General features: G+C 44.0%; 1 protein-coding gene across 20 annotated transcripts in view; it reads left to right on the top strand.

The window, feature by feature from the left end:
- The window catches only part of obsl1b (obscurin like cytoskeletal adaptor 1b), a 73,245-nt gene that overhangs the window by 31,297 nt on the left and 27,357 nt on the right, over positions 1-14,591 (top strand). For 19 of the 20 annotated variants that reach the window (XM_063213208.1, XM_063213198.1, XM_063213199.1 and 16 more), the window contains 9 exons: positions 790-1,065; positions 1,580-1,855; positions 2,166-2,441; positions 2,837-3,112; positions 3,323-3,592; positions 4,473-4,739; positions 5,251-5,520; positions 6,960-7,226; positions 8,213-8,479. In XM_063213208.1, the coding sequence (XP_063069278.1) occupies positions 790-1,065; positions 1,580-1,855; positions 2,166-2,441; positions 2,837-3,112; positions 3,323-3,592; positions 4,473-4,739; positions 5,251-5,520; positions 6,960-7,226; positions 8,213-8,479 (2,445 nt within the window). The remainder of the gene's footprint in view (positions 1-789; positions 1,066-1,579; positions 1,856-2,165; positions 2,442-2,836; positions 3,113-3,322; positions 3,593-4,472; positions 4,740-5,250; positions 5,521-6,959; positions 7,227-8,212; positions 8,480-14,591) is intronic. The other variant, XM_063213207.1, reaches the window with a different exon arrangement.

Here is a 14,591-nt window from a genome sequence, read left to right as displayed (position 1 = left end):
CTTGCCTATGACGCTACAACAGGCCCTACTCTGGCTTACCTGAAAGCTATGCTAAAGCCCTATGTCCTTTCAGGACATTGTCTGTCTCCAGTACCAACCGTTTCACCTTGCTCCTGTCTATTCAGTTCAGCTGCTGAAAGACCCAAAATACCTAGTGACACCATGATTCATCACTGATGATGTGCCCTGACAAAACAGGATGCAAAACATGGATATTATCATAGCAGTAGTGTCTTTATCCACCCAAACAGCACTCCAAACAAACAGATCCTGAAAACATGTTAGTTCATGCCAATGTAATTATCATGTAGTAACCTTTATTTTTAAGAACTTTGATCTTGAAAATGACACCTTTCCTGAAGTCAGATTTTCCTAGATTTTTAGTATGTTATTAAGGACACTTAGAGGTAACAACATCAGTTGAAAAACCTTTTGTATCAATTTTTTTGGGGTTAGGTCTTTTTTTTGCATAGATGTACTCGCCTACATACAATTCACCAAACAATTAAAAAGGCCCTAGTTTGGGATTTGGGATTGGGTTTGTTCTAATCCATGATGATGATGATCATATGAACAGACATGCACACTATCTCTAATGTCCAACTTAAACAACTCTCTAAAAACACTAGTGGTATGATATTACATGGTTTCAACATTGTAATATCATACTATTAGTTCCTACTACTACTCTAAAATATGCTAAAAATTAAACTAAAATAAACCTTACTTAGAATGAATACGACGAAAACGAGATTTGATAATCTAACCAATCCGGTGTTCCTCTTGCAGAGCCTCCCGTGCGTATAGTATCTCCTAGCCAGTCTCAAATGGAGCTGTGTCAGCAGACTGCTGAGCGGATGGTGTTGAGCTGCGAGATCTCAAGGGCAAACGCAAATGTACGCTGGTATCGCGACGGCCTGGAGGTGGAGGAGAATGACAACCTCATCCTGGAGGTGGACGGAGTCTACAGGAGACTTATCATCCCAAAGACAACGGTTCAAGATACTGCTGAATACGCATGCGATACCGGGGATGATTCTGTGACCTTCTTTGTAAATATTGCAGGTACGTTTTTTTCCCCTAATATTGCATTAAAATATGCAAAAATAATGACATGCAATAATTCAATATTATTTGTCACATTTAAATATGCAATACGTAGTTCAATATCACTGTAACACTTTATAATAATGTCTGCTTATAAAGCATTAATAACACTTAGTAAATAATTAACTAATGATGAACAAAACATTAATACATGTTTGTAAACGACTAGGAAATGTTAACAAATGTTTGTAAATGACTAGAAAATGTTATGTTAATATTTTAAATTTATCAAACATTTGCAAATTGCTTGTAAATGAATAAAACTCTGTGTTATAAGGTATGTAACATTTTGAATATATTATTTGTAGATATTTTATAAACCATTAATAAAACTTAGTTAATAAAAATGTTAATGTTTTGTTCTCCACGAGTTAATTATTTACTAAGTCTGTACTAAGCAGACATTAGTGTTACCAATATCACTTGTGTTTACGCATACGTAATTTGAATATTACCTCTCTATCTCACACAGAGCCTCCAGTGAGATTCCTGCGGCCAAGAAAAATGGCATGTGGTGTGGACATCTTCATGGGTGACCCTGTCTTGCTGGAGTGTGAGGTCTCAAGGCCCAATGCCGAGGTCACCTGGAAGAAGAACGGCGAGGACATCGAGGAGAGTTCAAGGGTCAGCATAGTCGGAGAGGGCCTTATTCGCCAGTTAGCCATACAGTCGGCTCTGTTGGAGGATTCGGGTCAATACGTGTGCGATGCAAAGGATGACGTCATGGACTTCCAAGTTAGCGTCACAGGTAAAGGAATTTGCAATATATAATATCATTATATAAACAATAATTTACTTAAAGTATCCTATTTTAATCACCACTAATGCCTTTTTTCCACTGACGGTTTTCTGATAGGTCTACAGCTGGTTAAAGCGCGACTCAGCCGACACTTTTTGCTTTTTGATTGGGCGTGACACAGCTAAATCTAAGAGCAAAAAGTGGCGGCTGAGTCGTGCTGTATCGAGCTGTAGGCCTACCAGAAAACCGGCAGTGGAAAAGAGGCATAACTGCATCAGTTAATAATCTTAGTCTTTTTTTCTCCCTATGATGATTTCAGAGCCACCTATTGAGATCCTTAGAAAGGATGAGATAGAGACAGAAAAAGACATTTTAACTTCTGATGCCCTTGTACTGAAATGTGAGCTTTCTCGGTGGAATGGAACCGTTCACTGGTACAAGGACAACCAGGAAATCGTGGAGAGCGATCACATGACGTGTGAGTCGGAAGGAGCGTTCCGCTCCCTGGTCATCCTGGATCCTGAAGTTGTCGACACCGGAGCGTACACCTGTGACGCGAGAGATGACAAGGTTGTGTTCCATGTCACAGTGCGAGGTAAGCCAAGGTCCCCCTGTGGTGATCCTTACTCTTACTCGGGCATTTATAATACATAGGTTTCCCGTTTACAAACATTAATGTCTGTGTGCACAGCCAAGGGTCCCTCTGACAACCTCTGATTCTTTGGAAACGTCACTAAAAAAATGCGCTCACATGGTTGGCTGATTAGCATCTTGGCCCTCCTCACAGTGTGAATGTTTGTAAACGGGAAACCCATGTATAGACAGCCTTGAGAAATGCACTACCTCTATCACTCACCCTTCATCACAAGGAAAATCATGACGTAGACAATCAGAGATCCTCATTGTTGACCAAGCCTTAATGGACAATCACTGTGTTCTGTCGGTGGGGTTGATCAAAACGAAAATCCGACTGTTGTTTCGTCCATTCAGAGCCACCAGTGACCATTGTAGGAAATTCAGAGCGCCCTGAGCGCCATAGCCAGCTACCGGGAGATGAGCTGATACTGCAATGCGAGGTGTCGCGGCCTAATGCGCCGGTTGAATGGTACTGCAACAGGAGGTTATTGGTTCCAGACTCGCGAACGCTCATAGAATGTCAAGGAACAGTGAGAAAGCTTGTCCTAAAACGGCTTGAGCTCTCAGATGCAGGACAGTACATGTGCGACGCTGTGGGAGACAAAACAATATTCTTGGTGAAAGTCCAAGGTAATACAACAAAGACATTTAATCTGCACTATGATGAATCATAGGATAAAAAGTGCATACAGTATTTTGATGTGTGTGTGTGTGTGCGTGTGCGTGTGTGTGTGTGTGTGTGTGTGTGTGTGCGTGTGCGTGTGTGTGTGTGTGTGTCGTGATTTAGAATTTTTGTAACCATACTTTGTACAAACTTTTGTTTCCAATGTCATCCATTAGAACCACCTACAATGTTTGTCAATAAAGACGAAGAGAACCAAGTCATCACTTGTGAAAACGACAGGGTGACGCTCTGCGCCAAGGTGAACAGGGACAAGGCCCATGTTGGATGGCTGAAAGACGGCGAATCTATCATCGGCACCCGGTTCGAAGCATCCACCCAAGGAAGAAATCATTACCTTATCATCGACCCAGTCAAAAAGTCGGACAGTGGCAGGTTCACGTGTACTGCAACCACAGATGAGATGGAGTTCATTGTGCTTGTCAAAGGTGGGTCCAGAGGGTTACACCCCGCCATTCCGACGCACCGCCATTGCGACATTGACATTTTATTGCAGGGACCGTTTTTTCCTGCTTGCAGGAAGCGTTTTTCAAAGATCTCAGACCCTACTTTTAAGGGCATTTGGACCGTGACGGAAAATGATACACTGATCCTGTAATTGCGCTGTCACTCTCTCCACTTTCCGCTCGTGTCGCCATATTGTTGCAATTGTCAAAAGAGTTGGAACGCTGTTCACGCGCCTCTAAGCACTTGCAAAAATGACTCGGGAAGGCTCGGAATGACAATGAAATACAGTCGGAATGGCGGTGTGTCGGAATGGCGATTGCCCCCCATCCAGAGTAGGGGTGTAAATAATAATTGAAATGTATCGATGCATCGATCTTACAGCCAACGATTTAATCAAATCGTATCGTATTGTGGGGCATTCTTAAGTATGGGAAATAATTGACTGGCCCCTGTCCAATGTCCTAGCTCCATAACATAATAGAAGTGGAAAAGTAATTGGAAAAAAATCGAATCGAACGTAATCGTCATGGAGGCTGTGATTTACACCCCTAGTCCAGAGAGAGTAAGTTACATCCAAATGTGTGAAGCAGGTACAGGATCAGAAACAACTTCAAAGTATGAAGACAAAGGTGATCCGCACATCAAAGACCTCTCATTTATTTCCTTTTTCAGGTGACGTTTCAAACCCTTAAAGCCCCTAAATAAAAATGAATAAATAAAGGTTAATTATTTATTATATATGGTTTATTAGCTTTGTTGTCCTGATCACCTTTCCATAGAGTAATAAGACATACACAAATCAAATTAGCTTTCTTTAGACACCTCAGCATAACTCTGAATTGTGCCCGTTTTTGACAACAGAGCTAAAGGTCAGATTCGCCAAGCCTCTGCAAGACACGGTCGGGCTCAAAGATAGTGAAGTCACTTTGCGCTGTGAGCTGTACAAGCCCAGGGGGGACGTCCAGTGGCTGAAGGACAAAGCCGAGATTACGCCCAGCCATCATTTCACAATCAGGGCCAACGAGTGTGAAAGGAGTCTGACCATACACAATCTCATGCTGGAGGACTCTGGGATATACTCCTGTGAATCCAAAGATGCGAGAACATCTGCAGCTCTTGAAGTACAGAGTGAGTAAAGGGGTTAGGGGGTCCTGACGTGGGTTACCTCCCATTGGTCCGATAGCCCATTGGTTCGACTAGATATGTTTAACTATGCCCAAACCTAAACAATTCCTAACCCTAAACGCCATTAAAGGCATGTTCTATCAGTAGGCTATACAGTACAGTTATTTTAGCGTCTTAAGTTTGTAAATATTCACTTATAAGTTTACTGCAAAGCAAGAACTATGCCCAAACCAAAACAATTCCTAACCCTAACCGTCAGTAAAGTCATGTTTTTGTCTGAAAAGACGTGCCCACGTGTAGCCTAGCCTACCCCAGGAGCTGTGTAATGCTCCTGTATGGCTTATTGTCTGACTTACGGGCTGTCGGACACTAATGGGCTGTCGGGCCAATGGGCCGACCCCCCTGACATGAACCACATATTTCCGGTAGTTTTTAGTCGTAAATTGACAACGTGCTTTAATTACCGCTTAGCCGTCGTCAATCTTTCTATTTTTGGTTTCCCGCGATCCAACAGAGCCTCGCGTGGTGGAGTTTATCGCCGAGCTGCACAACATCACGGTCATGGAAGGGGAGGACGCCACGTTCAAGTGCGTGCTGTCGCCCGAGGACGCCCGGCTGGCGTGGCGCATGAATGGCAAGCCCATTTGCGCCGACGAAAAGTTCACCATGTCCAGCTGTGGCCTCTCCCACACCCTCCACATACTTAGCTGCCAGGTCTCCGACACCGCGGTCGTGAGTGCAGAGGCCGAAGGTGTGGTGTCAAAGGCCAACCTTCGAGTGCAAGGTGAGATGCCATCCGACAACACATTATAGCCTACACCCTTAGGCCTACCGGCCGCAACAGCAGCAGCAGCAGCAGCAGCGTACGTCTGTGCCTGACACTTTTCAGTGTAACGTGATCCTCACATAGTTTGGCAACTAAGACTAGTGCATGCAATCAAAACCATGTAAGTGCAAGTGATCCGGCATGATCTCAGCTACACTTGAAGCAAAGCCGGTGTTTAAATGCGAACATAATATTTTGCAAACTGTAAGAGACTTGTTTCGGGATACTGTTTCCCCCTATGTGCAGTTGCGAAAGGGCTGGTGAAAATGGCCATCACAACGTGCTCTTTGTAGGATCAACCAGCTCTTCAATGCCACGTCAACATATTTTAGATAAATAATGACCCTCTCAGACACGCACAAATTGTTGAAAAGGTGCCTGGCATGACTTGTGCTTAGCAGGTTCTCCAGTTAAGAGTCACACTTTAACTGACAGTCACAAGTGGCACCGCTTTGTAACAGGGCTGGACTGGCCATCTGGCATTACTGGGCATTTCCCGGTGGGCCCTGCACCCTCGTGGGCCCCTATTTTCAGAAATAGGGGCCCACGAGGGTGCAGGGCTCACCGGTGATTCAGTTCTGCGCCGCTAATTATGAGGGGCCCCTTTAAGCCAAAAGTGCCCGGGACCTATTTCTCCCCCAGTCCAGTCCTGCTTTGTAGCTTCCCACACAATCTACAAACATGACCCCTCTGAAAGCAATGGCACTACTGTTGCACATGTAAGACATTTAATGGTGTTGTCTTTCAAAATTAAGTGACATTGTTTCACACTATAGCATTATGCATTAATATGAACTTTGTGTTTAACATTAAATTCATGAAAATGACAAATGATAAAGTGACTGTGTAGGCTATGCTGTGCATTGTAGGAGAGTAGGCCCTATAGGAGCTAACGGTTAGCTTGTTTTTTGTTTGTTTGTTTTTTGTTTGTTTTTGTTTTTTTGTGTGTGTTTTTTTGCTTTATTTGTTAAGACAAGTTCAAGGCTAATTCATCAACAACTGAGTCTGCTAGGCTACAGTGCGTCTGGGTATACACTCTGTTCTTGAGTTTTTAAATTCACTGTCACTGCACAGGAGCGTGTCTATATCCCACAGTCCATTGGTCCCACATCACTAAGACTTAACTAACATTCATTTTTAGGCCCATTGGTCCTTCAGCATATTCCTGCTGCTCCATGTTCCCACATTTTGAAGAATTTATTCAAATTTAGGCCCTATGTTCCAAAGGCACGTTCTCTTAGTTTTCTCTGAAATGTGGGAACGTGGAGTTGAAGAACGTGGCAGGAATAAGCTGTGGGACCATTGGGTTGTGGGACCAATGGGCTGTGGGGAAATAGAGCTGACCCCATATAGGCTACAAGGCAAAATGCTTAACATGCTGAACTGCTTGTGTTTAGAAGCTCAGGTGCTGTTTACCAAGAACATGGAAGATGTCGTCGCTGAAGAGTATGGGGAAGCCACACTGGTGGTGGAGGTCAGCCTGGACTCTGGCGAAGTGCAGTGGATGAGACACGGGGTGGTTATACAAGCAGGGCCCAAGTTCACCTTGAAACACATCGACAGGAAACGGAGCCTGACCATCCACAAACTCGTCCTGTCCGACCGCGGTACCTACAGCTGTGAAACGCTCCACGACCGCACGCAAGCGCAGCTCACCGTGGAACGTGAGTAGGCCTACGCGCGTGCCAAAGTCGCCTTCTCACTATGCGCTGTTGTTGTTTGTTTACCGCGCGGTTGCTGGCGATGCCGGGCATCAACTTGACCAGTTGTTACTGCCGTGTTTCTTTTCCTTTTTTTTCTCTCTTTCAAAACAAATTTGAATCTAACTCAAAGTAACATGAGCGAGAGCCTGTTCCTTCCCTTTGACACTTGTTCCTTGGCTGTGACGGCCACTAACAGCTGAGAGATAAACGACCTACTGATTCCCATGGAGCAGAATTCTAAATTGACACAAGATCAGAGGGGGCTGCGGTAATGCAATTAAGCATGCCAAATGAGAGCCAGATTGAGGGAGTAGGTCGCTGGTCCTCGTTAAGTAACTGCCTAATCCACTTTGCGTGGCTGTGAAAATGAAAATGTTATCAGATGTGCGCATCTGTCACTTGGTTCTCCTCTGTTTCAGAAGTTACATAGGTTGTGGTTCGTTTACATTTTGCTGATGGTGTCATTGAGTAACGTCTTTTCTTGAATTTTAATTTGCACATTCAAAAGTGGTCATACGTATATCGTTGTAGGTCAGAGTGGCTCATAGATGCATACATACATCACAATATGTATAGTTAATGCTTTCCAAGAGTTTGACAGTTATAGCTGTTAGATTAAAAAAGTTGAAGGAAAGAAAAGGTTGTAGTGTCAGAATGGTATTTCGCTATGGAGTAAAATGCTATAGAAAATATATGCAAAAAAGAATGAAGAATCTCAAGCCAAATCTGTCTTCTATTTGTGCCACCTTTGGAAGTACTGTAGAAGGAAAAGGAAAAGTATAAAATGATCACAATTATGTAATTAACAGTAAAAAGCAATGAATTCTGAAATATAACAATTAAGAGCAGATGTAGTAAGAACAGTGGCAGAATTATTGTATTTGAATGTGCAGTACGTTATACTTAACTGCTTATAAATAAACTTGTTGATTAAATCCCCTCTCCAGCGAGAAAAATTAAAATCCGCAAGGGGCTGAGCGAAATCCAGACGTTTGAGCGCGAGACGGCCTCGTTCGAGGTGGAGCTGTCTCACGGCAACGTGGAGGGGGCGTGGATGAAGGACGGCATCCGGCTGAAGGCCAACAGCCGCTGGAGGCTGAGCTGCAAGGGCCGCGTGCACGCCCTCACCATCTCCAGCCTGGCCATGGAGGACAGCGGCACATACACCTTCAGCACCGAGAACGCCAGGACCTCAGCCAGGCTCATCGTCAAAGGTAGTGCCAATTCTTTAAAAATATATATTCAGGGCTGGACTGGCCCATATGGTTTAGTTTAGTTTAGTTTATTTAGTTTAGTTCAACAGGGACCATGCACAATACACATTGATTACAGAAGTAAAAAGATGGCTTGTGCCAGATTATAGCTATATAGCTAATTTCCATCTGCAGTCCCTGGACAGGTAAAACAAATATTAAAATACAATAACATAGACAAGATATAAACAAGTAAGCACATCCATAGGCCATAGGTCAAACACACACACACACACACACACACACACACACACACACACACACACACACACACACACACACACACACACACACACACACACACACACACACACACACACACACACACACACTAATATGGCATACCGTGCATTTCCCCCTGGGCCCTGCACCCTCGTGGGCCCCTATTTTCAGAAATGTAAAAAAAAAATGTGTGGTTTTTTTGCATTTCTGAAAATAAGGGCCCACGAGGGTGCGGGGCCCACCGGTGACACAGTTCTGTGTTGATAAGTATGAGGGGCCCCTTTAAGCCAAAAGTGCCCGGGCCCTATTTAACCCCCCAGTCCAGCCCTGTACAGTATATTTGGCTTGTTTTAGTCCACAGAAGCAAACAGTGGAACTCACACACCGGTAGCCAATGGCTGTGGATTATTGCTTTGGAACCAATGCACCCATAAGGACTGGAGTTACTGGCGCCCACCCTCTCTGTCTTTGATTTATTTTTTTTTAAGTGCCTTTATTGTGATAGGATAGTGAAGAGGCGACAGGGAAGTGGTTGGAGAGAGACGGGTCATGACTGGGAAACGACCCAGGCCGGATTTGAACCTGGGTCCCCACGTACGGTATATGGTAGTCTGTAGTTCTATTGTGCATTGCAGCACAACACCCCTCAGGTAGTGCCAATCTTATATTTGTAAATATATATTATTTTTTTAAAAGGTTTTTTTTTTGGGTGGGGGTCAACTTTATTATGACAGAATAGTAAAGAGTAGGACAGGAAATGAGTGGGAGAGAGATAGGGAAGGCCGGGAATCGAACCCGGATCAGGCGTATGGCAGGCGAGTGCCCTACCGGATGGCCACGGCAGGGCGGCCAATCTTTTATTTACTGTTTTACGTCACCTTGGTTTAACCAGGGGAACAAAATCACATTGAGATGGATACAGGCCTGGCCGGGTAATCTGGCATACAGGGCCAGGTGTACTGACAGTCCTCAGGGGCCGATCCTGTTGGCATTTTTTTGTGTTTTTTGTTGAGACTGGTCCACAATTTAGAGGGGGCTGTACAATAATGCCCTGGCCTGTTCCTGGTCCCCGTCCCTTCCTGGGTGGATGTCTCACTCTTTTACAAGTGAGCTCTAGACAAGGTAACGGTGACTGGGTCTGTCTTTTTGATTCCAAAATATACATAGATTCCAACCCTCCTGTTTTCTCTAGTTTTTTTTGTTTTTTTTTGCCGTATTTTAGATCGCACTGCACTGGACAACCCCCTCCCTCTATTCTCCCTCCATTTCTAACCCCACAGCCAGTGCCCAATACTTAAAGGGGTATGCCATAGGCCTGGGCAAAAAATCGATGTGATTTTAAAATCGAGTTTGAACGTCAAATCGATTTGTTTTTTGAGAAATCGCGTTATGCGATTTTTAAAAAATCATCTGTCAGTTTATGTATCCAAGCGCACAGCGCATTGCATTCGCCACTTGGCGAAGACGTAGGTCTAGCCTACCTAGTGCATTCTCTGTGTCTCCTCCCCCATTACATGCACAAACAAACGTGGTGAGTGAAATGGTTTGACAGAAATATAGTGAAACGGGTTAGGAATACGGGCTCCTGTTCAAAAAAGGTGACACTACCTCCTATCGTTTTACCAATGATGAATTAAACAACCTACCACTTTGTAAATTGTGAATGACAGTGTTGTCATAACGTAAGCTGTACGTCGTAGCAGCCGGACTACAGGCATGGTTCAATATTTGAAACGAAAACATCTCGCGGAGAAAATGCTAAACAAACTACTCTACCCCTACCACAAGAGTGGCGCAAGGTGGAAAGCAATCACGGATGCAATTAGCCTAGAACTACCTACTACGATATGCTTCCAATTTATTCGGCAGAGAAGAGAGGTTTTCAATATGCTTAAAGTTTTGGATGCGCTGCTTCCTCGCCTGTATGATCTTAACCAACATGAGTTGAAAGGAATCTCTCTCCCTCCCTCTCTCGCTCTCTCTCTCTCTCTCTCACACACACACACACACACACCCAAGCAACCGGAGCACTCTCGCACGCTCTCTCTCCTCCTCTCTCTAAAGCCCTACTCGGACGGGACTAGTTAGGAGACATGTGGTAAAGTAACCGCGTCTGAAAGCGCCATGTCAGTAAAGATAGCGGCGATATCGGTAAACTTCGCCGAGAGTTTTACCACCTGTTGGAGTCTGGAGAGATTACCAGCTTTAAAACTAGTTCTAATCCCGTGCGAATGCGTTGATGTCTGATTAAATGCATGAAACGCGATATCTAGGCTAATCTACTCAGGCTTGCAAACGTTACCGTCTTGAAGTAAGCATTGTTTTAGTGTGTTGCTCCAAAATGTTTTCGCTGTGTTAACGCAGCAGTGTTCAGATGCATCGACATGTATTCAGACGCATTAGTATGGGCTCTGATGGGAAACCAGCAGACAATTGCTAAATTTGTTCATCTGGGACAATAGCCTCCATACATCTGTACTATAATGCATCATTAATATATTGTGTGGATGGATGGCACGTGACGACAAATCTCAACAGTGCCTGAGGGTTTACCCCTCACATTTTTTGTTCTTTCTCTGAGATGTTTCAATGTATTAGCAATGTTCTGAGATAAATTACATCAGGCTATTTTGGCCTGGAGTTCCCAAACTTTACTATGAGCCCTCCACATACAGGTAGATACAGCCAAGCCCCCCCTGACATGGGACGTGCCACACAATTTTTTTCTTTGCACCCAGTCTTAAGGGCCGTACACACACGTCGCTGCTATTTACTCGCTACTTGCTCACTCGCCTACTTGCCACTCGCTCTGGGTGATTTTGTTTACTGGTTGTCATGGTTCCCGCTGTCCGCGCCAATAACGTCCGTACGAAACAAAATGTAGGGCTACGCTGTTTAACGTTGATCGTGTGCTGTGCACAACCATGCATATGAGCCTTTGATTGTGTAGCCTTCACTGTATGTATTTTCCTCAACACTTTTAACCAAAGTGTGATGGCGTGCAGAAGTTAGAAGTTGGGTGGTCAGAACACCACAGGGGCAACGTCACCTGTCAATAATCTCTATTCTGCATTCCAATTGGTTACTCGCTTAACTCGCGTCGCTCGAAGATAAAATAAGTTTATCTCGGAACCCGCCCACATCGCATCGCTTGTACTCTCCTCGCCTACTCGCCAGCGAGACTCGTAGGAACACATAGACATTCTATTGACTTCATCCGCTGAGCGAGTAACTAGCAGCGACGTGTGTGTACGGCCCTTTACACCTTGATAAAGTTTGTGTATTCCTAAGACCGTTCAGGTAGGCTACTACAGAAAGAACAATACATAAATATTTTAAAGAAAAAAATATTCCTTTGGGATTTAAGCCTATTTTTGGTTTATTTTGGCTACTTAGGCCATTCAATTAATTTTGCTATATTTTCCCTGCCAATCTGCCACGACCCCCCTGGCATCCTCTCACGCCCCCCCAGGCGTCCCCAGGCCCCACTTTGAAAACCCCTACTATAGGCTACCCCATGTCCATATAAACTGGTCCAGTCCGAGTAGGCTTCACTCACACACACCAGAGGCACCGCCACACAAACAGAGCCTACTTCTCAATCTCTCTGTCTATCAATCAATCTCTCTCTCTCTCTCTCTCTCTCTCTCTCTCTCTCTCTCTCTCTCTCTCTCTCTCTCTCTCTCTCTCTCTCTCTCTCTCTCTCTCTTTTATTGTGGCATGCTACACGGATGCAATGACTTTCACTAGCTTAGCGACATATTCCCTCTTTTAACTTGTCTTAAAGCAAGACAACGCTTAACATGAAAAATAAGACACTTTACCACCTTTATAAACCCCAGCCAATGATTTTAACTGTATTAAGCCCCAAAATAGTGGCATACCCCTTTAAGTATCATTAAAAACCAACCAGTAGTTCTCTACCCATTTTTGGGGCCCTAGGTGAAATGTAGAAATGGGGCCCACTGTTATAACCATGGCAACTGGCAAGGCTGACTGTTGGTCTGTCCTACAGAGGGCAGATTTATAAAGCTGGCTCCAAGTCAATGTTTGTCCCAGCTATTACATTGTTTATGTAATGAGGGGCAGGTGGGGTCATCTCAGATGGTATTGTCCTGGTCACAGCCAAGACTGTCAGTGAGCCTAAGGGTATACCAGAGAGTAGAGAGAGAGAGGTTCCATTGGCCCATTGTTTCCGGGTTCTATTATGGCCCCCCTTAAGCAGACCTAGGCAGACCTAAGGACTGTTCTATTCATTGTAGGAGCATTATGACACGGCCCTTTAGGCAGACCGGAACCTGGTCGCGTTAGGTGCCCATAGAAACCTATTATGTTGGCATATCTCTATATACTTAAAGAATCTCTGGGTATACTGTCATACCGGTAGGTCTTAGGTGCTTGTTACACATAAGTGGATATTTTTTTAAATGTCTACATTTTATCCGATTACGTGGATAAAAATAAAAACTCCACTGTGACAAGTGCGTTTTAGCACCCTAAATGGGATATTTTTTTAAATATTAGTTTTGAAATGTGCATTCTAAAACTCTGCTTACTTGTAAGCAAGAGGCCAAAAAAAAGCAATGTGCTTCCAAAAATCTCTATATTAGACAGACCATTCTGACAACATGTCTGATACATGGCTAATAATATAACGCAGTGGTTCCCAACCTGTTTCGGCCCAGGACCCCATTTTAGCACCCCAAATTTCTGGGGACCCCATACACGTGTTATAGCAACAAAATAAAATATGACGAGCTAACATGTACGCTAATAAACCTATAGATATTTGTTAAATTCTAGTATTTTATGTTAAATATTTACAATTTTTTATGTTACAATTAGTAATATTGATCAGTTTTCTTTTTTCACACCTAGACAGTTCATGCGACCCCATTTGATTTCCGGGCGACCCCACATGGTGTCCCGACTGACCCCACTGTTGAAAAACACTGATGTACCTCAAAGTCTTTAGACTGCAGCTTGACTGTGGTTTGCTGTGGTTATACAGCAACTACAGGCATTCCCCTAACTGTCTGAGCCGAACCATATGGACATATGGTGAAGCAGAAGCTATGTCGCTATGCTAAGCTATTAATAACTGCTAATCTATTAATAGCTTGCTTGTCAACAAATTATGGACAAATGTCACTGATGGTACAGGCAGCCGTGAAGACAAGAAATTTGCTGACAGCAGTTGTCACGGGTCAAGGAAAGCAACATTCTAATAAACGTTTTCATTAATTAGCCAAACGAAACAGGTCGTAAGAAAATACTCTGAAAATATTTAGTCCAAAAGGTGGTCCCTGCTGAAAAAGTTTGAGAACCACTGGTGCAGCTTACTCTGCTGCCGGAAACGGTCTTCAGGACAGTAGTCTATGTAAACAACACGCTGTACGGGTCAGCAAGCCCAGATTAAAGTACAGGCTAGATATACAATACAATACAACAAAGGCTAGATATGACTGCAGCCTAGGGGGGCCCACCTGCCAGGGGTGGCCCAGTTTGCCAAAGGGGGGAAAATTAATACAATTGGAGAGAGAAGTGTAACGGTATTGATAACTCATGCAGTATTGATAACTTAGTCTGCCATGCCAGGTAGAGTTTTAAACCTTATTATAGTAATACTCCTCTTAGTTTGGAATTATGACGCCGTCTATGTAATTTTGTTACAAAATTTGGGGGCCTTCTATGGGGGCCTGCAGCTACCTGTTAGCCAGGCCACACCCTCCTAGTGACACAGCACCTTCTGTGCTGCTTCTAGATAGGCCAAGAGCAATGCAAATGTTGTTTCTTATCTCCCGAAAAATCGGGAACTCCACCCCCTTTGTCTGACACAAGTCAACCAGTA

The sequence above is a fragment of the Engraulis encrasicolus genome, chromosome 13 (assembly GCF_034702125.1).
Source record: "Engraulis encrasicolus isolate BLACKSEA-1 chromosome 13, IST_EnEncr_1.0, whole genome shotgun sequence".
Lineage (NCBI taxonomy): Eukaryota > Metazoa > Chordata > Actinopteri > Clupeiformes > Engraulidae > Engraulis > Engraulis encrasicolus.
The sequence above is the reverse complement of the archived record's forward strand: the minus strand, read 5'-3'. Positions and strand labels throughout refer to the sequence as shown.